General features: G+C 35.9%; 3 protein-coding genes across 3 annotated transcripts; 2 read left to right on the plus strand and 1 right to left on the minus strand.

The window, feature by feature from the left end:
* Nucleotides 1–1,244: 1,244 nt before the first annotated feature.
* eif4eb (eukaryotic translation initiation factor 4eb) lies at nt 1,245–4,917 on the minus strand. The gene is made up of 7 exons (XM_084092789.1): nt 4,829–4,917; nt 3,909–4,012; nt 3,624–3,719; nt 3,469–3,532; nt 2,733–2,846; nt 2,485–2,624; nt 1,245–2,243 (listed from the first exon to the last, which is right to left on the minus strand). Exons 1-7 carry the CDS (start codon nt 4,871–4,873, stop codon nt 2,129–2,131), a joined length of 678 nt encoding a protein of 225 aa, XP_083948915.1. The 5' UTR covers nt 4,874–4,917; the 3' UTR covers nt 1,245–2,128.
* A 932-nt stretch (nt 4,918–5,849) lies between these two features.
* On the plus strand, nt 5,850–8,356 carry fam241a (family with sequence similarity 241 member A). Its single transcript, XM_084092860.1, has 2 exons — nt 5,850–6,130; nt 6,639–8,356. The coding sequence occupies exons 1-2, from the start codon at nt 5,894–5,896 to the stop codon at nt 6,930–6,932; spliced, it is 531 nt and encodes a 176-aa protein (XP_083948986.1). The 5' UTR covers nt 5,850–5,893; the 3' UTR covers nt 6,933–8,356.
* A 416-nt stretch (nt 8,357–8,772) lies between these two features.
* Nucleotides 8,773–15,229, plus strand: LOC311069750 (alcohol dehydrogenase 1-like). Its single transcript, XM_084093163.1, has 9 exons — nt 8,773–8,906; nt 9,666–9,767; nt 9,847–9,988; nt 11,186–11,273; nt 11,355–11,574; nt 14,060–14,320; nt 14,441–14,573; nt 14,671–14,809; nt 14,911–15,229. Exons 1-9 carry the CDS (start codon nt 8,889–8,891, stop codon nt 14,939–14,941), a joined length of 1,134 nt encoding a protein of 377 aa, XP_083949289.1. The 5' UTR covers nt 8,773–8,888; the 3' UTR covers nt 14,942–15,229.
* The last annotated feature ends 6,879 nt before the right edge of the window (nt 15,230–22,108 follow it).

The following is a 22,108-nucleotide window of genomic DNA, read 5'->3' on the forward strand; positions in this document are numbered from 1 at the left end:
CTCTATCTACTGATCAAAGTATGTTGAAACGGCATTAAAATCATTATGTCACAGTAAAGTCACAAAACACAAAAAGATCACCCCGCAACAGAACATGCCACCAAAGTAAATGGTAACACTATAAAATAAGGTTTCGTTTTTTCTAACCAAAACTACATACCATTTAAATGTTTGAGATCATTAAGATTAATAATAATAATAATAATAATAAATACATTAACTTGATCAAAAGTGACAGTAAATATTGCAAATAAATGCTGATCTTTTGTGCGATAAGAATGCTTCTTGAGTAGCAAATCAGCATTTCTGAAGGATCATGTGACACTTAAGACTGGAGTAATGATGATGAAAATTCAGCTTTGCCATCACATGAATAAATTACATTTTAAAATATATTAAAGTTAAAAAGTTATTTTAAATTGTAATAATATTTCACAATAATATTTCTCTTTTTACTGTGCATTTGACCTTTCAAAAACATTAAAAAGATCTTAAGAAAAAAAACACAGAACCACAAAAATGCCTGTATTGATCAACTGTCCTTTTGAACACCATTTTGATTCTGAACAAAGTCCTTGCTAACAAATAGTTATTTATTCTCTTTCTATGTCCCTGCAGTAACCTTTTGTACTTGCTCTAGCAGCCAGTATCAGGTGACATACTGGTTCAATATCATTCAGCACTGTTCAAAGTCTATGGCAAGATACCTTAAACTTATTCTGAACTCTATGAATTCAGTTAAATAGACAGATACTAATTTTGGATTCAGAAAATATCGTGGCTGTGAGCACAATCAAGCTTTGCTCTGACACTAGACTGAGTGGTGATGGGTTGTGTAATACAGTGCACTGCAAACCTCCAGACAGAAAGACTGCAACCAAGGTTTATGTCTCAAAAAAACAAAAACAAATCAATGGTGATTAGGTTATTGATTGTGAGATTTCAAATCTGAATGTTAAACGTATAGAGTTCACAAAAAAATTAAATAAATGGCACTTAAGGCTAAAGTAAAAAAATCTGAGTTGTTAAATTGTGGGAAAATAGATAGATAGATAGATAGATAGATAGATAGATAGATAGATAGATAGATAGATAGATAGATAGATAGATAGATAGATAGATAGATAGATAGATAAATCTACTTTGGTGAGATTTGATGCTCTAATAAATAATTAATTGCCCATTAACATCCAGCATCACTGTGGTGATAAATACCAAGACGCCTGGAATAAATTGAATCGATATGATATGAATCTATTTTATTTTCAGGGCCTATTTGATAATGCTGCTATCTTTTTGAAGAGTCAAATCAAGCCAATGACATCCAGACAAGCAAAATTCTGTTACAGCATTGCAAAAAAGTCCCACAGTTTACTGTTCTAATAAGGAATGTAAACTTATGATGCATCGAAAATTCACAATATAAAAAGCACTTCTTGAATTGCAAACCCCCAAATTTAATCATGTTAATGCTTAAAGATGGCAGCTCTATGTAGATGAGCTTGATTACATGCACTCAATGGCCAAATACCCTCTCAATGAAATGTTGAGGATTAATCTGAATAAATTAAAATGTTTATGTTCAATAGGCACTGAAGCAGCAACGCTGCTGGATAAAAGAAGACAAGACATTTCCTTTCCTCTGCCATTAAATAAATTGACAATTTCTTTTTTTACAAAAAAAAAAACATTAAATACTTAAATAACTCTGAACAAGACTTGCCAGGGGTAAACATTGAATGTGATTTTTGAATACTCATTTTTTTCTTAGCGAAACTGTGTAGTGATATGTGAATGTTTGGTGGGAACATGTGTAGTGTTGCATGATACAGAAGTAATACTTATAAAATGTGTTTGAATGTAATAAGCAACACTGTTATTTTCAAAATTTGTCTGTGCTGCAATCCTCATTTGTACAAGCAGAAGCCCAGGAGTGTGCTTGTGAAGGGCTTTTGCAAAAATGTTGCAGTTCAGAGGCCAGTCTGTTTTTGTTGCTTTGGTTTTAAGTGGCAGAGAGAGAGAGAGAGAGAGAGAGAGAGAGAGAGAGAGAGAGAGAGAGAAAGAGAGAGAGAAAGAGAGAGAGAGAGAGAGAGAGAAAGAGAGAGAGTGTTCAGGCCCTTGAAGATATTCAGACCACAAACTTGTTCTTAGTAGTGGAGCCACTCTTAGTGGCCGTGTCAGCATGAGACTGGTAGCCAATGGTCATATTCATAGGGATGCCTAACCGTTCCTTGTACACCCTCCTGCCAAACAAACACAATTACACATTGAGTATATTATCATTTATATCAGGGGTGCCCAATCCTGTTCCTGCAGATCTAACTTCCTGCAAAGTTCAGCTCTAAACGTGATCAAACACAACTGAACAGGCTAAGTAAGATCTTCAGAAGAACTTGATCATTACAGACAGGCGTGTTGGATTTGAACTCTGCAGGCATTGGGCACCCCTGATTTATATGTAGCATGAATGCATTAGAGTCTCACCCTATGTGCGTTACAGCATCTCTGTTCTCGTAATCAGATGTCCAGACGGCGATTTTGTCGCCTTTCGTTCGGATATTGACTACAGCCCCGCACACTTCATCGCTGTAGTCGTCAAAGGTCTCACCGATGAGGCACAGCAGCTGTAGGAATGACACAGGTGAGTGTTTGAGAGTCAGGGCTACAGAAGCACATGAATTACTTGCGTGCCTGTTGAGGGGGGCGTTCAGTGACTAACTCAGAACTCTTACAGTTTCCAACCAAAAGCGGTCCAGGTCATACTTCCTCTGCTGCTTGTTGAGAGTGATGAGCCAGCGGCCTCCTTTTTTATTCCTCTCATCCTCCCACATGGGCTCAATACCATCCTGCAACCCAAGCACAAACCAAAGTCCACAGTAATCTGGAGTATCTCGTACACTACCGCTAGAAAGCAGCAAGCAACACTAAAGCAAAAATCTACTTTCAAAAAAAGAATAAAAAGTACAAAAACAATATTTTGCAAACGCTATGCTTTCGGCAACTGACCCTTAAACTCCACCCTCCTTGGTTACATTCCACTGGAGATCTCCACATATAGAACAACAATGTAAAAGTGCTCATAAAAAGGTAAAAAGCTGACAGATTGTAATGATTTGTGACACTGCAAAGCATTTTATTTGTTTTTCTTCTTTAAAAAATTACAGAATAACAAATGATAACAATCTATGTAAAAAAAATAACGACAATTAATAAGTAACGTTAACTTGCACAGCATAAACTGCTCAACATTTATTTAAGATTCGGCAACAGATGCTCAGTACGATTGGTCAGTAATATTTTGCTGCGGATTAGCATAAGGTCAATTAGTTCTTGAAGTCTGGATAATGTGTTTGTATATATTGGGTAAAATTTCACAGAGCTTTAATTTAAAACTGATGATGGTAATATCATTTTTACTTTTGGGTGAATTATCCCATAAATTACATAGCAGTTATGAGGGAAGCCTACCTTGAAAAGAGAATAGTCACATCCTGACATCAAAAAACTGGAGAGCTGAATGTGGTTATAAAGCCTATAAAGAAGAGATTCATAAACTCAATTAAACTGAGGGGGGGGTGAAATGTAGGCTATGCTTATCTCTTGGTACAAAAAAAAAGTCTTACGCCCAAAAATCCTCTACTGTGTCAAATTTGGAGATCAGTCTGAGATTGGCCTGCCATGTTTTGCTCTTGTCATTTTTGAAGAACCATAAAGACCATCTTTAGGGGAAAAACAAAAATAACAAATATTTTTACAAAATCTAGAAACACTCTTAATGTATAAAATTATACAGATGAAATATGTAATTTATATATTTTAAAAACTAAAAAAATATAATTAGGAACTAGCGTTTTATTGGAAATAACATTATGCGTGTCCCTAAAAACAAGTGCATTCATTCACTCGACCTGTTCTGTAGAGGATGTTTGATGTAGCTCTCAGGGCTGACAATCTCCTGATTGGTCTCTTCTGAGTTCTCCTCTTCACTCTTGCAAGAATTTGAGTTTATTTCCTGGGCAGGAAAATTTAAAAGATTAGTTTTGATCTAATACATTCAAGTTCACATCAAAGCAGCCAGTGTGAAGACACACACACACACACACACACACACACAACTGTTGGACTTACTGTAGTAGACAATAACCATTTATTGTCCATTATTTAAATTAAATAAAGCATAGAGAACAAAACTGATTCAACACCTGGGACCATTGCAATACCTGGTAGTTTAATGTGATTGTGTTGTATCTGCTGCAAGTCTGAGGACTGTAACAGTTAGTCACTGTTAGTTTTTCTTAACCTTATTTTAATCTAACCTGCGCTGTGTGAGATAACTAGAAATGTTTACAGTCATTCATTACTGTCATTCATTCCGATTTTAACAGCTGTGAATAAACTGTGGTTTGACACAGCTTTCATGGTTTGATCCAGCATGGTGTCGTTACAATACAATTCACTTCACTTTCCTCATTCGCTGTCTTAGTTTTTGACAGCTATAAAGTGACGGGCTCGCTTTCTTCCAGAAAGAAAATTAAATAAGTTTAAAATTGTGCCTAAATGCATAAAGGGTAGTAGTGACGAACGGACATCTGGAAAAGCAATTAAGTCCCTTACGTGACTGGAACAAGCCTTATCAACTTTCAGCCTAACTTTGAGTCATACCATTCAAACAAGCCGAATAACTTTTTAAAAGTTTACAGAGGATGAAATTTAAAAGTCATTTTAGCCTAAAACTAAGTATATCTATTGTTAAATGAAGGCCGTTTTGTAGTTTAGCGTGAAAAGACGGGAAAGTGTAAAATAATCTTTGTGAAGTTTATTCACTCACCGGCTCCGCCGTCGCCATTTTACGTGAGTCGTTCACAGGCCTCATAAGGGACGTTCACGCTTCACTTCAGTGCTTCGCTCTGATTGGCTGACACAGTACTGAGAGCGAATCACAGGCTGTGCTCAAAACCCTATGCTTAAAACGTAACGAGACGCCTACCAAAAACAATTCGAACACGATTTGGCGATCTGAATGAATCATTCTTTTGAATCGGTTCTTGAAAGTGAATTGATAGAGCCAGTTCACTAACGTTCACGAATCACAGTTCTCAAATAAACTCTTTGACCGGAGAAGCGCCTCATTTGTACGACGTATAAGAAATATTTTTTTTTCCCCAATATAATATGAATAAATCATAGATTGTATCTGAAAAGTGTGTGTGTGTGTGTGTGTGTGTGTGTGTGTGTGTGTGTGTGTGTGTGTGTGTGTGTGTGTGTGTGTGTGTGTGTGTGTGTGTGTGTGTGTGTGTGTGTGTGAAATCAGCCAGATGAGGTCAAATGTAAATGCAAATTATATTTAGCTTTAGTTGACTTGTTTTTATGAGCTGCCATGAAGCAAACCTGAATGAAATTACAATAAACATAATTTTTCATAAAATTGAAACAGTACACAGAAATATGAAACGATATATGAATTTACTGGAGAGGTTTGAGTATGACAGACCAAAATGTGATTACCGGTACGCGTGACGTAAAAGGGCAGCTGAATCGTTCTCAGTCGGTTCCTTTAAATTAGCTGTTCGAAAGAACCGACTGTCGGAAATGACTCCCCCAAATTTTGTCTACGTATTGGCTTGCTAGGTTTTGACACACAGCCTGCACTTCAATAACAGTATATATTTCTATTGCGGATTTATTAATGAATAATTATACTATGAAACAGGCTAAACCTTATAAAAAAAGAAAGAAAATGTGGACCTATCTACATAATGGACATATCATTAATGTCTAAATCATTATTTTTTGTCATTATAAAGGTTATAACAAACATAATACAACAATTCCCGCTATTTAGGATGATAAATCTTTTATTATGACTGCGCCGTGATCGACTCATGACGTCAGGATGTACCTTCTGTTGACAGCCAAGACCGGAAGTATCGCCAGTAGCCATCTGGTTCTCAGTCCCTCGGCTCTATCTCAGGTCAGCATTAATCTTTCTGTTTTTAGGAATATGTCAAGTACTAATCGGATAGTAAATGATACGGAGGTACGTCATCGTGATGTCTTATGCGGGACGCGAGATCGAAGCGGGTGTCATTGCCAGCGCGAGCGTGCTGTTAGACCCACACACAGCGCACTGGTAAGACTGTCAGATCTCATTACAGCTCTAACAATTTTGCATTTAAATATTATAATCAATTTTTTAGACTTGCATGTATTTATGTGTATGTGTATTTATCTTCCTTTCTTTCACTTTTTACTCGGAAATGGCGGAATATTCTGTTATCTGTAACTTAAGACATTGCCCTGCCTCTCCCTTTCTGTATCAAGAGCTTTCCACATCATACCACAGCCTGCTCTGTGAATAATTGTTTTGCAATTTCACATTCATTAGGTATAGCATAAGGCATTCAGTCTAATATGTTAAGCATAAACAATATCTATTTTTAGCTTAGTAATAAACCTATGTAGGCTATACCAACTTGTTTGTTTTTTGCCTGCCTATATATAGCTCGAGTACATAAACACACTCCACAGACACTCTCACGCACGGTTATGTGGTGTCATCTTACAGTATTTTCCACTTTCTGCTTTGTGTTACTTAAAAAACATTGTATAATTTAGTCAAACTCTGTCTTTGCTCTCAGAATGACCTCAGGGGAAGAGAAAGACCACATGAAGCCTCCGCAGCAGAGCCACAGGCAGCAGAAGGACCTGCACCAGAGGCTCCATTGGTGGACGACTGTGAGAAGATGGGCACTCTGTTCGGGGAGCTCAATAAGTGTCTGAGGGGTCTTGGGTTCACCCAGCTTTACTTTGGAGAGAAGATTGTGGAGCCTGTGGTCGTGCTGGTCTTTTGGTTGCTGCTCTGGTTTCTTGGTATCCAAGCCCTCGGCCTTGTGGGAACTCTATGCATCGTTATCATTTATATTCAGAAATAACAGATGTTAAGTGACGGACAGACAGATGGAAGGTGCATTTGCCACTCACAGCCTGTGCCAGTGAAAGAGAGGAGAGACTTCTTTCTACCAAAAATGAGCTTTGCGAATGCCATTTGAACGTATTATCCTAACCGTATACTTGGATCTGTGCCGTTTGCCTTTTTTTTTGTGGGTATGTTCAAGAGGGTAAGTTATTAAAGATAATCAGAGGATTTACTTAATCTACAGGAATGATTCATCCAGTCTGTGCGCTGGTGTGAACTGTGCATTATCTATGCATTATGTATTTGTGAAAAGCATGCTTCCCTTAAATATTTGCATAAACAAAATGAGTGCATATTGATATGCTGCCTATCATTAGTTTTAAAGTAAATTTCAGGATAAAGAGCATAAATATAACCGGATTCTTATGACAGTTGTACATGCCAGTTATATGGTCATTAAAATGACCATGGTACTGTTGTTGAATGTATTACTCCCATTTGCCCAGGTGTCAGTCCTGCATTCTCTGCAATTGCACTAGAGGGCAACCTTCCTCATCTTCCCATGTCCATGTCTTTGGAAATATACCAGGGAATAATAATCCTTCTGTGTTAACTTGAATGTGTTAATACTACTGCATGTGAAATGTTCTGTGGCTGCTGGGATATGTTTGTGTTTCCTCTGACAGTATGAATTAAATCAAAGGCTCCAAAAGTCTGAGCAGAGGAAGACTCTATTAAAACTAAACCTCTCGTGAGAAAAGACCTACGTTATGCACTGTATATTCCTATTGGGTATTCTTATTAGTTAATTTTACTTTAATCTGCTCATTAATTTCAAAAATTCATGTTACAATATCTGTATCAATGAAATCAAAGGATAATTTCATAACTGTAAAATATTTAGTATGCAAGTTTTGCAACAATAGAATGTTTTGTATGACCCATATTCAGGATCAGAAGTATGAAAATGCCTGTGTTTTTTTTTACATTTTAAGATTATTGAATGAACTCTAACTTTTTAAGCAAAGCTAAGCTGCTCTTTATGTAACTGTGAATATCTTTGCAAGATGACATCATTTCATATTCCTGAAAATCATGTTTGAATATGATTATTTTTGGTACTGATTAAAAAAAAAAAAAACTTTGGTTGGTATGTAATATTACAATTCATAATTGCTGATACAATGCCAACACTTTGCTCTAATGTATCTGATTCTTTTCAGTGTTAATCAGTATCTTCTGTGCCATAATTTCATTTCACCTACATATCATTTACTGTATGCCACAATGCTGTATTTATGGGTGGTGGTGGACAATACTGAGGAATACTTTGATTAATTTAATTGGAAATAATTGCTTTTTATATTTCACATCTTTCTGCAATGTAAGGGAGCTTTAAAACTGGGCTATCATAATAAAAATTATCATGTTTTAAAATCATTTGTTGTCATTGCTTTTTCCCAATGAAATCCACAAAATCCATCTGGGCTGTGTTTCCCAAAAGCATACAAACAGTACATTGCTTTTGGGAAGCCCTGAATTTGAAGTGAGAAGGTTAACAATATTATTATTATAAGTCTTTAGAACTTATATACCAAATATTAATTGAAAAGCATCAAAAACTTTTGAACAGGATGAAGATGTCTGCATTTTTCATTTAGTTAAAGAAAAAACACTTAAGTAAAGCATCAGTGAACTATAGTGTCCTGCACCCACTAGTAAAAAAAGATTACAAATTAATAAATAATGAATTAAAATAATTTTTGGTTTGACTGTATGTATATATACTGTATATATATATATATATATAGCTAATAAAATGTTTATTTTAGTTCAGTAAAAGAGAGAGAGAGAGCGAGAGAGAGAGAGAGAGAGAGAGAGAGGGAGAGAAATTGCTTCATCCATATAAGAGCGAGTGCCAAAGATTCTCTGTCTCTCTTTGCATTCATCTCAGCAACGACTACATTGGGAAATGGCCACTGCAGGGAAGGTTCGTAAACTTGTCTTTTAGTTTCTTTTCCTTTGTGCTGCAGAGCAGTTAATGCATTATTAATATGACTTCAGTCCCTTTATATCTTTACGCTCATTTCCATTGAGCTATTGATGAGGAAAAATTTACAATGCAAATAGGCTACATCTGCAAATAAGATTCTATTTGACCAATTTAATGCCAAAGTTTTAATAAGACTCTTATAAGACGATGCTTTAAGCCAGGCTTAAGCCAAAAAACTGGCTAAAATATGTAAGATCAATGCCTTGTATAATATGCACATACAATGTAAAACTTGTGTATATGATATGCTGCCGTGCAATATTGACTGCATTGCTAATAATAATAATACCGTGTATATAAAGAAATCCAGAAGAATTTAAAAAATAACATTATTTCTGAAAAGTATCATATGTACATTTGTCATCTCAGTTTTACATGTGACATCTAAATCTCTTTATATAATAATATATATATATTATAATATTTGACAGTTCTCTGCTAAAACTACAAAAATGTGCTCTGGCAATTTCATTGGGTTAATATTTATCTGCTATTGTGAAATAACAGATAAATGTGGCTCTAAAAACAGATGTTTCATGTTTACATTGGCTTAAGCCAAACAGCTGGACAACCTCCAACTACGGTTTGAGAGTGTAGATCATGCAAGTGCTCAAGTTCAGCAGTTATATAAACATCAGTAGTCAACCATTAAATATCTATAAAACATGCTGAACCGATCTCTTCTTTCTGCCAAAGGTGATCAAATGTCGGGCTGCCATTGCCTGGGAGCCCAGTGCTCCCCTGATGATGGAGGAAATAGAAGTCGCCCCACCTCAAGAAGGAGAAATACGAATCAAGGTGGGAAATGCCCCATGCAAGTTGTAAAATCAGTTAATACTGTGATATCATTAACTTAAGTTTTTCTCCTGTCTTGAAGGTTGTAGCTACAGGTGTGTGTCACACTGACCTCTACCACCTGTTTGAAGGGAAGGACAAGCGAGGTTTTCCCACAGTGCTGGGACATGAGGGCGCTGGTGTGGTGGAGAGTGTTGGACCTGGAGTCACTGATTTCAAACCAGGTCATTAACTAAAACTACATTTTAACAATGCCTGTCCATGTGTTTATTCCTCCTTTAAAGTCACCATGAAATCAAAATTGACAATGCTTATTTTTTTAAAGAGCGTTTATGATTTATCCGTGCACACCATTATTATTATTTTTTAAATGCATATGCACTCTTCAGGACGTCTGTCTCGGCGGAGGGTGCACTAAATATCTTCCACAACTGACTGCATACTAACATTCAGATCTGCCTTTATTTGGGTAGTAACATCCACTTCCTACAATCTAATCAATTGGATCAGGACGAAATCCAGTCTCGCCCTATACATTTTTTCTCATTCCAGAAGCCCTTCACTAGGTTATAGGCTACGTCACATTAGGGAAGAAAAGACTATCGCAACTTCCGTTTCATGCCTACTTTAAAAGGATAGTTTACTCAAAATGAAACATATGTGTCATCATTTAATCACCCTCATGTCTTCTGATTTGAATCTTTTCAATGAATCGGTTCGTCTGGTTCGCAAACAAGTCTAACTGATTTGTTCATGAATGAAATGGGTGTGTCTCAATCAGCTAGTGTAGTAGTCAGGGCACTGATTAGAGAATCGGACATTTTAAGGGCTGTCACAATCACAAAATCCTTCCAGTGCACTGAAACTCCCTAAAAAGTCCCACAATGCACCGTGAAAAACAGGGAGTATCGATTGCTCATTACCCTTAAGTTCTGAAGCATGAAACATAAATCACGTGAGCCAACTCAATACACCTAATGATGCGGTATGTTTAAAAAAAAAAGAAAAAAAGTTATGCCTATTTAATTACATTTCAGCATAAACATTCATCGCTAGGTATTGAACATAATCTATAGCTAACATTAATAATTTATTTACAGCTGAAATGTTGCACGTATATGTAACAAGCAATCTTTTATCATTATGTACTTTAAATAACATAAAAAAATAATGTCAGAAAGATATCAGTTCTGCTGTTGTTCATAAATGCCAGGAGTGATGGTCTATAATGAGGACGTTGTCATGTCGCAGGAAATCTGTCATCAGTGTCCCAATGTGAGCCAGAGTCCTTACTGTCCTTTACAGTGCCCGAATTCATGTACGATATACTGATTCACCACCTAAGAAGTTAGGGAGCTGATTGAGATGCACTCTTTATGCAAGTAAAATAAATTAATATATCTGTGTATTGTGTTGAACAGGTGATAAGGTCATTCCACTCTTCATCTCTCAGTGTGGAGAATGCAGATTCTGCAAGTGTCCAAAAGCAAACCAGTGTGACCGCAGCTGGTGAGAAACAAACACAAAACAACGTTTTACATATACTCAATTTCTTGCTTTTTAGAAATTATTATTATTTTTCTCTGGCAGGACAAAAAAAAATCACGACATCATGTCTGATCCCACAACACGTTTTACTTGCCGTGGGCAGCCCATCTTGCAGTTCATGGGCACCAGTACCTTCTCTGAGTACACCGTCATGAACCAGATTGCTGTGGCAAAGATTCGTGATGATGCTCCACTCGACCGCGTGTGTCTGCTCGGCTGTGGCATCGCTACTGGTTATGGAGCTGCTGTCAACACAGCTGGGGTGTGTATAGATGTTGTGTGTATTCAAGAAGTGTTTGGATACTTAAGCCACACTTTACTGAATGTCTTTGCTTTATATAACAAAATGTTGAATTCAATGGTCATTCATTTTAAAGAAAAAGAGCACAAGCATACTTTAGAGAAAAACTATTTATAAAGACAAACATTAAAAGTTAATGTCAGCTGTGATGATAAGCAGAGGTGGACAGTAACAAAGTACATTTACTTGAGTACTGTACTTAAGTACACTTTTTGAGTATCTGTACTTTACTTGAGTATTATTTTTTCTGGAAACTTTTTACTTTAACTTCACTACATTTGAAAGACAAATATCGTACTTTTTACTCCACTACAATTCTGTCAGGTCCTTGAGTAGAAAGTAGCATCAGTCAGTGGATGATTTTGGTTGCAGGGGTTGCATTTTGGTTGGAAATGAAAGTCGGGTTGACGTCAGAGCCCTGCATCTGATTGACATCAGAACCCGACGTCAGATTGACGCTGGATATTGATTGAAAATAAAAGTCGGGTTGATGTCAGAACCCGACTGATGTTGGTTTCTGACGTCAACCCGATTTTCATTTTCAACTACAATGCAATGTCTGTCCAACATTGGAGATCAACGTCAATCTGACATTGGATTCTGACATAAACCTGATTTTCATTTTCAACGTTGGATTTGGTTTTCTAAATGCGAATTTTGTCACTTTTTTGGAGCACACTAGCTTATAGATAACAGTAAGGCTAACATATTCATACTAAAAGCCAAAAAACTTTAAAAAGGGCACTATTTGAGGGAACAGCCATTTGGGTGTCCGAAACCATTGTGGACGTTATTGAGTGCACTTATTCAATCTCACATTCAGTCCCACTACTTGAACTGTGTTCTAGAAATAAATTTGATATTGATATGAGGTTAGGTATGCAGGCATAGATTCAGAGGCATACGGTAGCCTACTTACATACAACAATGCAACAAAACAATGCATTGACATTCACTTTTTACTTTTGATACTTAAGTACTTTTAAAAACGAGTACTTCTGTACTTTTACTTAAGTAAAAATAGGTCTTTACAACTTTTACTTGTAACGGAGTAATATTTGACCAGTAGTATCTATACTTTCACTCAAGTAAGGAAGTTGTGTACTTCGTCCACCTCTGATGATAAGATCTTTATTTTATACAACTGCAGTAATATTGAGTAATTTGGGCCTGGTTTCACAGACAGGGATTAGATTGAGATTAGATTAGATTAATTAAAAAAAACATTACTGGTTTGCATCTTGAGACAAAATAATGGCACTGACATATTTTAAGATATGTCAGTGCAAGTTGCTTTAAGCTAAAACAGATCAAACATGCATTTTAATCTGGGACTAGTCTGAAGCCTTATCTGTGAAACCAGGGGTTACAGATTTTGAACAAAAGATTAAAATATTTACATTAGATTTTAAGTTAATATTTAAATCATTTAACAACATATTCAAGAGCAAGGTTCACTGATGTCTGTTAATGGTCTTCAAGAGCAAGGTTCACTGATGTCTGTTAATGGTCTTCAAGAGCAAGGTTCACTGATGTCTGTTAATGGTCACATGAAATGCAGGTAAACCGATAAAATACTTATTTTTGTAGTGTTTTCAGTGAAGTGTTTTATTTTGAATGTTTTTATTTAAAAATTATTTATTGTAATTTTCATTTTAATGATTTAATAAATAATTAACAGTTCATTAACTCAGAAACCCCTATGCGCTCGCTAACGTCAGTGTATTACTGAATGAATCAGTGTGTTGGTTAAGTGAATAATTCAATGGCTCATTCATAAATAGCTCATTTCCACGGATGCGCCCTCCAGAGGTCGCATTTGTCGGCCGCATAAATGAAAGCTTTATCTTCTAGACAACATTATACATAAAATATAGGTGGATCTAAATCCAGATGATCACTTATATCATCATATCGCCCAGCCCTAAAACTTTTTAAAGCACTAAGGCATTAAAGACATAACATTATGTCTTTCTGTTAAGCTGCTTGGAAAAGATGTGTATTGTGAAGAGCTAATAAATTTGACTTGACGCTTGGTTTTACTTCAAGAAGGGATAACATGACGAGAGCATTCTGGTGTATATTCTGGTTGTTTCAATATATTTTGTAGAGACTTTTAAAGTCATCTGTCAGCTGGTACCATCATGCAGAGTTCAGAGCTGTAAACTGAATCTATTTAATAACTCCTATGTGACTCCTATCTATTTTTCCTATCTAAACTTGCTTTTCTTAAACTGTTAAACCCTCTATAAAAAGGATTTGGACACTTTCTGTATGCATATTTGCAAACTGCAACAACAAAAAAACAAGTTTGTAGATCATCTAATGAAAATAAATTCATACATTTTAAGGGTGACTAAAGTGTCCAAATCATTTTTTGTGGCTTGAATAGTAAGGTGTATGTTGAGGTGCATTACAATAGTGATTTGTTTGTGTTTGTGTGAAGGTTACACCAGGCTCTGTGTGTGCAGTGTTTGGACTGGGTGCTGTAGGTCTGGCTGCAGTCATGGGCTGTAAAAACGCTGGAGCCTCTCGCATCTTTGCTGTGGATATTAATGAACAGAAGTTTGAGAAGGCAAAGGTCTTTGGTGCCACTGATTTTCTGAATCCAAAAGCATATAATAAACCAATCTCTGAAGTACTGGCAGAAATGACCAATGGAGGAGTGGACTTCTCACTCGAGTGTGTGGGAAACACTGAAGTAATGGTAAGACCTCACTGACACGTACTCTACAATATGTAAAAACAACTGTATTTATTTACTTATTTAAAAGCTTTCAGTACTTGCAATCTTTCTGTGTGTGAATTCATGCGTTTTTGACCTCAGAGGAGCGCACTGGAGTCGTGTGTTAAAGGTTGGGGTGTGAGTGTTGTGGTTGGATGGACTGATGTGAAGGACTTTTCTGCACGACCAATTCAGCTCATATCTGGGAAAACCTGGAAAGGATCTCTGTTTGGTGGTAAGCAGGCTGTCAGTTAATGCTTTCTATGGCTTTCAGAGAAGGAACTTGAGTACATGCCTGTGCATACAGTACATTCATTTTTGTTTATGTAAAGGTTTTAAGAGCAAGGACTCTGTTCCAAAACTGGTTAAAGACTACATGTCCGGCAAAATAAAGCTTGACGAGTTTATAACACACAAAATGAGTCTGGAGCAGGTCAACGATGCCATCAATCTCATGAAGACTGGAGAATGGTACATTTTTCACTCTCATCTTTCTGTGTCTGAGCCTGAGGTTAATATTGGAAAAAACATTTGTATAAACATAGTACTGACATTTGTTTTCTATCTTACAGCATTCGATCCATCCTGAATATATCCAAATGAGAAGCAAATCATCTTCACCCAATCATATTCTAGGCCACGGTTATATTCCCTTTATTCTCTTCTCCCTCTTTGCAGTATTTGAGTAACAGCTGGGTAACCAGCTTCAAATATGAGCTTCAAGGATACTCTTTAATGGCATTTTCCAGCCCTCAGCTTTATGAAGTGAGTCACAAGTGCATGTAAACGTTAATGTTTAGCATCAAAAACTTCTATTCATCTGCAAGGCAAAATGGTTCTGAGAAGGTTTGCAAGAATGTTATCTGTGGCAAATAAAAAAAGAGACAAGCATGCATGTAAATCATTTCAAGTAGTTTTGTATAACCAATTTATGATGCCGTCAAAATAGTTTATTTCTCTCCTCTAAGCCAGACTCTCCAGCATTTGTCTTGCTTATATAATAATCATGGGAATGTTAGGAAGTATCAAAATATTTGCAGCTGCACCCTGCAGCTTGAACTCAGTGGTGTAGTCTACGTGATACGCAGGTATACGCCGTATACCCACTAGAAAAGGCCAAGGATTTCCGTATACCCACTTAAAAAATCGTGAGGATACGTAACAACTTCGTTTTGTGTCAGAACTTTCACACTTTCATTCATAAATTCACCCCGTCAGTGTTTGCGAAGCGACACCGAATCGCGGAATCCAGTCACAAATGGAGCTTGCTAAGCAGAACGTCATCACGGAATTTGGCTATTTTTGAATGAATAAATCAAAAGTAGGGATATGATATGGACCAGTGTCTGTGAATATTAAAGTTAAAAGAGACTGCAATTGTTCTACGCGTCTCTGGGAATGAGCGCTCAGTGTGTGCTCCACTACGCACACACACACACACACTGAAGCACGCGTGACTCACGCACGCTCGTGGTGTTTTCAGCGTTTCACTGTATTGAGACATGATGTAGGATAGGATACACATGTGCACTTTCATCGCAGAGCTGCTATGAGAGTCACTGCACGAGAATTTCACCATTTAATTTGACAAAACTATCGTCATTCATTCGTTTCATATAGCCTACACATAGAAACTGTAATGTCTTCAAAACAGCCTGTCAAAATAAAAGTTCGGTAAAACTTGAAGAAATGATAACAGAAATATATTACTATTGCACAGTAGAGTATACTTCAAGTAGGCCTAATAATAATAATAATAATAATAATAATAGTTTATTAAAACACACAGAAACTCAAATGTCTAACCCACCAAAATAAAAGTTTGGTCTAACTCAAAGAAATTAGAAAGAAATTGCACAGTAAAATGAATTTTAAAATAATAATAATAATAATAATAATAATAAAATCTATTAAAACGTTATTTTAAGGGAATATCACACAAGTTTTCATACATGTTATAATTTAAACAGTAAACTTGCCAAAACAATAACACCTTTTTTTTTCTTTTTTCTTTTTAAACACCATTTCTAAAAGTAAATTTGTATTTGTGCCTATAATGTTTCATTATTATTTTTATTTTATTTTTTTGGGAAAATTGTCAGCTGATAAAACCTGTGCTTCAGGGACCATATTCATATAACATCTAAGGCTAAATGTAGCTCTTAACTGGCTAAATTAGATGGTGATTAACACTAAACAGTAGAAAATCAGTCCAGTCTCCCCAGCTGTAAATGTCATTGGCTGTTAAAGTCTTGTGTTGCTTATAATAAATTGACATGTTGATAACACCTAATATTTCATAATGCTCTCAATTTCATGTCGATGCATACTGTATGCATTAGTGAGTGTGGTGGTGCTTATGGGGTGACGCTCTGGGATGGGTGAGTATGAGGGGGGGGGGGGGGGGGGGTATATTACAGTATACTCACTACAAAAAACTAGACTACACCACTGCTTGAACTCATAACCTGCCAAACTGATCCAAACACTGACACACGTTAAATACTTTACATCATGTCTTTCTCAAATGATTTTTTCATATCTGTCTGTCTTGGGTGGTCAATTCAGTGTCAACTTGTAGAAACCATTTTTCCAGACTCTTCTAAAAATGTTTAAGACAAACTGATGGAAATAGATTGCTCAGATCTTATGCAGACATGCTCAATGCCAGTTTATCATACTGAAACTATTTCTGAAAGGTTTAGATAAAACTGAAGGTATGAACCTAAAGTTAAAAAAAGGGAAAACCAGCAGCAATAATTCAATACACAAACTGCTTGGACGACACTAGAAACGTTTTTCAGCTGCTTTTGACTATATATTTTATCTGACATTTTATGACTTCAATCCATTTTAATTTCTTTGTGATAATTGCCGGAGATTCACCCTTCATTTTAAATGGTTAAATAATAGAGCAAAATAAAGGAGAAAATATACTTTAATTCAGCTTGCAAACTGAAATGTATCTGCATCAAACCAACAAGTTTGCAACTGCTTTTCAGGCTTTTACATTGCTCTTTAAGTGGCAATGATCAGAAAATAATTAAACCATTTGTACTCAACCTAATGTTTCCTCTAGGTGTTCACAGGCACATTCTCACTCAAAGATCAATTTAATTGGACCTTATGAACACTGGAAGAAGTTCATGAAAAACATTTGTACAATGTTCAATAACGTTACAAGGCACTCTTTCAGCACTGAAGAGGTTTAATATATCAATCATAATTTGATAAGATTAAAGAATTAAATAAAAAGAATTTGTACCAAACAAACACATTAAGCCAGGCATACAAACATACTGAAGCAAACTGAGACAGCAAACCTCACACAGCCGACACGTTTGATACTTTTAAGGTTATTAATTTGTGGACCCTCTGAGCAAATGCAACTGTTTTCACATATTATGGACATTTAAAAAATCCACAAGAACTGAATCACAGATGCTTGCTTTGGTGTTGCCACACCTCATAGTCCTCATCAGTGTTGGGGGTAATGCATTACAAGTAACGTGAGTTACGTAATCTGATTACTTTTTTCAAGTAACTAATAAAGTAACTTTTTCAAACAAGTAACCCAAGTTATTAACTGACACCTCTCCTGTCCCCATGTTGAGAGAAACCGGGAGTAAGTGCAGAGGCGTTGTGCGGTTTAAACATGATGGTTATTGTAGTTCTAGACTAAATCTGAACATGTATTTACTCATCTCATTTGCACAAAAACAGATTCAGTGCTCCTCAAAATGAATAAAAACAGTGAAATGCAAACTCAAAATATTACACAAACCTGTAATAATTAAATGTTAACACAAATACACTTTATGTAGGCCTTTAATCTAGCTTTATTAACTAATGTCTTCGCTGCTGACCTTCGATGATCCAATTCAACCATAACCAAAAATGACTTTAGATAAACATTACATTTTTTTTTTTTTTTTTTGCTGAATGAGTGTTAATTCAACTTTCTTCTCTCTTCTTCTGCGATCCAGAATGGCAGCAGCTGAAAGGTTTGTTCTCTATACTGTACGAACATGAATTTGCATTTCCTCCATCCTGTGAATAATTTGATGTGTATTTACCAAAAATAGAACTAAAAAATCAAACAAACAAACAAACAAGGCCAGCCCAGGTGAGAAAAAAGTAACACAATGTACTGTAACAATGTTTCTAGTTACACAATATTGTATATCCGAACTTGTAAAACACAATATTCTTTTAAAACTTTCCCCAACACTGCTCTTTCACCACATAAAGACATTTGATAAAACAAGGACAGTGCAAGGTTGTGCAAGTCTGCCCTCTAAAGGTCATTAGTGTACATCACATCAGATAAATATATTGTAGTAGTGTACACCAGAAAGGTCTTCAACACTGCATTCATTATATCATTATGTTTATTGAGTTGGCTCACGTGATTTATGTTTTGTACTGTTCAGAACTTCCGTTAAGGGAACATAGTAGTGAGCATTGATACTTCCTGATTTTTACAGTGCATTGTGGGACTTTTTAGGGAGTGAACGTTTCAGTGCACTGGTAGGAATTTGTGATTGAGACCTGACTACTGAACAATTTTTATTTGTGTTTGTAGGTCTGAACCTAATCCTCCTCCAAAACGCAATGGGCTGTGGGCAATATTAGCCTTTAGAGTGTACACAGATCCACACTTCGACAATCTACCAGAAATTGTAGACCATCCGGAGACTTTTGGCATACTCTTTTCAACATACTATGCTTTGGGACATACTTATTCATACTATTTAGGATGGATATATGCATATCATTGGTAGGGACCACACCAATGGAGGAGAGCGAAAGGGCGTCGTCCATCTTTTTTTTTACAGTCTATGGTAGGGACACAAAAAATGTAGCCTAGGGTTCTTGACTCAATTTTAAAGAAGCCTTTATGCCAAAAAGGTTCTACATAAGGAGAAATGTCTTAAATTATTGAATAATACTTTCATGTTTAACGGGTATTTAATTTTTTTCTAGTGATAAAGAAAGAGAGAGAGAGAGAGAGAGAGAGAGAGAGAGAGAGAGAGAGAGAGAGAGAGAGAGAGAGAGAGAGAGAGAGAGAGAGAGATTGCTTCATCCATTTAAAACTGAACATACATGTACATATATATATACATGTACATATATATATATATATATATATATATATATATATATTTAACACAACCCTGCCTTTCGTTTAAATTTTAAAAATATTAAACTTATTGATATGGTTCAGGCAATATGTGCATTTGTAGTGTACTCCGTTACTGTCCGGCTCTGAATTTAATGTTATGAAATTTCACTTAGCCCTCAGTTTGGCCAGGGAACAAAATATTATAGATTCACAAGACCAAAGATCACCCGTTAGGTCTACACAAGACGAATTATATCTCATGTTTAACTTTAACCACTACAAAGACATCAGAGTCAGCGGCAAACGTCAGAACGACTAGCCGAGGAAAGGCTGTCACAGGCGGGGTACATGAGCGCCGAGCGCCCAGTTATTGCCTGGATCTCACAACCTGGATCAAATTTTCATAAATCTTTATAAATAAACCACAGATTTGAGCTTTAAACAACTACATTCTCGCCTAAAAAACTCTTAAAATTACATTTCGTGACACAGTAACAGTAGTATTATATTAAACTGTATATTAAAAAATGGCACTTCTTATGTTGTCATTCCCCTTGTAGCACGCGAAAGTGACGATTCTCTGTCAACCAATCAACGTCCTGCAGTGAGTCTAGCTCCACCCTTTAGTACCGTACCATCAATTTTCGTACCTAAAAAGTGGTACGGTACGGTTCGGCATTTTGGTACCATTCACAACTTTTGATAGTGGAAACGCAAATAAATGCGTACCGTACCGTACCGCTCAGTGGAAACGAGCCAATAGAGACAAGTCACCTGACAGAATGACCCAATGATCCGAGTGGTCACTAAAATGTCACCTAATAGATGTAAATGCATAGAGGTCGCCTAATTTATTGTTTTCTATACCAGTTTACGACTGTGTCCTCTTTATTTTTTGTAAAGCTGTGGTGCTTTTGAGTGACAATTCCTCATTTGTTCTTTTACCCTCATTGTGTTGCCTTTCAATTCAATTATTTTGTTATGGGTGTGCTTGTTGTTCATTTGTCTCAAAAGTATCATAAGATTTGTTTGTCAGCGGTGCATTTAGCTGTTCATTAGTGCTGTTGATATGAGTCAAAAATTTTTAATTATCAGCAAATCAGGCATACAACAAGACATCAAAAGATGTTTAAAATTATTTATTTAAAAAAAGAAAAAGAAAAAAAAGAAGTAAAGCCCAATTCCAAAAGGATATATTAGTGCTTGCTCCACTTTAGTTGAGGTGGGAAGAATAATTGATAAAACAATACATTGCAATATGGTTTCTTGCAATACATTATCAGTACCCTGGCACTAAGGCAGATTGCAGCTTGCTTTACTGTATATCAAAACAAGCATTTAGGTTATTGAACAGCTAAGAGTCAGTTTAATCAACTCTAGTATGTTCTGTTTATGTTAAACTCGTGCGAGAGCGATTCAAAAGCATGTCTGTTTGCTCTTATCGCTCTCGCGGTACTTTGATATCATATCATACACCGACCGGTCTGTGCAGCGCTGCTTTAAAAGTCGAAATAAAACAGTGCGCAATTTGAAGTGGGCGTAACTTGAAATGACGTAATTTGAAGGTGCGTAACTTGAAGTCGATATGGCAAGCCATTTTAACATTTAAAAGCTAGACTGGATATGTGTTGCAGATATCTGTAATTCAGTTTTGCCTAGTCAAAAAGAACATTTCAGATATCCACAACTACATTCTTCCTATCCATAATTGTCATTTCAGATATCCACAAAGACATTCTTCCTAGGACAAATGACGTCACTTTTGCCATTCATTTGTATGGGGTTTATCATTACAGATATCTACAATTCAGTTGCAGATATCCACTATGTGAATTACGGATATCTGCAACTGAATTGTAGATATCTGTAATTCTAGTTTGAGATATCTTCAATTTGATTCTGACTAGTCATAACTCCAGTTCAAGATATCTTTAATTCACCTCAATTCAAGATATCTACATGTTCCTTTTCAGATATCTTAAATTAAGTTTTGACTAGGCGAAATGACGTTGTAGATATCTGTAACTGGAGTTATGACTAGTCAAAATGACGTTGTAGATATCTTAAACTGGAGTTAGGGATAGTCATAATTTAATTGTAGATATCTATTATCAAGTTATAGATATCTTGAAATTAATTTTGATTAGAGATATCTGAAATTTGAGATATCTGTAACTTTCATTCTGCCTAGTCAAAATGTAATTACAGATATCTTGAATTAGAGTTTTGACTAGGCCAAATGATGTTGCAGATATCTGTATGCATCACACTTTAGGCGGGAGCAGAGTGTGTTGTTCAAATCATCAAATCACATAGCACCTGTTAACTGTTAACTTTAATTAGCACTGATTAGCACCATGTCGGAGCAACCAGAGTTTTTAATCGTCTAATGCTGTTAGATACTGTTTCAAACTGAAAAAATAAAATAAAAAATAAGAACTAATCTGAACTAAGAACTTTTTTTCTCATCTAAGGAAGTTAATGTTATTGTACTTCCATGGCAAGAATAGCATGCATGTCAGCATCTTTATTAAAGTGAATTAGTGTGAATCTCTTTCACGCATAAATCTTATGGCAACAATAACCTTTTAAGCGTGATCATAAACATAGTATTGCAACATTTTTTTTTTTTTTTTTTTGTATAT

This window comes from Abramis brama (assembly GCF_963993115.1).
Source record: "Abramis brama genome assembly, chromosome: 19".
Classification (NCBI taxonomy): Eukaryota; Metazoa; Chordata; class Actinopteri; order Cypriniformes; family Leuciscidae; genus Abramis; species Abramis brama.

What these genes read in the sequence shown, in the direction of transcription:
- eif4eb (XM_084092789.1), bottom strand. Translation starts at nt 4,873, where the DNA reads ATGAGGCCTGTGAACGACTCACGTAAAATGGCGACGGCGGAGCCG. An exon ending in AAATGGCGACGGCGGAGCCG is followed by an intron (nt 4,013 to 4,828) that starts GTGAGTGAATAA and finishes TTTCCTGCCCAG; the next exon opens with GAAATAAACTCAAATTCTTG. An exon ending in GATGCTGTAACGCACATAGG is followed by an intron (nt 2,244 to 2,484) that starts GTGAGACTCTAA and finishes TTTGTTTGGCAG; the next exon opens with GAGGGTGTACAAGGAACGGT.
- fam241a (XM_084092860.1), top strand. Translation starts at nt 5,894, where the DNA reads ATGTACCTTCTGTTGACAGCCAAGACCGGAAGTATCGCCAGTAGCCAT. An exon ending in GACCCACACACAGCGCACTG is followed by an intron (nt 6,131 to 6,638) that starts GTAAGACTGTCA and finishes CTTTGCTCTCAG; the next exon opens with AATGACCTCAGGGGAAGAGA.
- LOC311069750 (XM_084093163.1), top strand. An exon ending in AAGGAGAAATACGAATCAAG is followed by an intron (nt 9,768 to 9,846) that starts GTGGGAAATGCC and finishes CCTGTCTTGAAG; the next exon opens with GTTGTAGCTACAGGTGTGTG. An exon ending in AGTCACTGATTTCAAACCAG is followed by an intron (nt 9,989 to 11,185) that starts GTCATTAACTAA and finishes TGTGTTGAACAG; the next exon opens with GTGATAAGGTCATTCCACTC.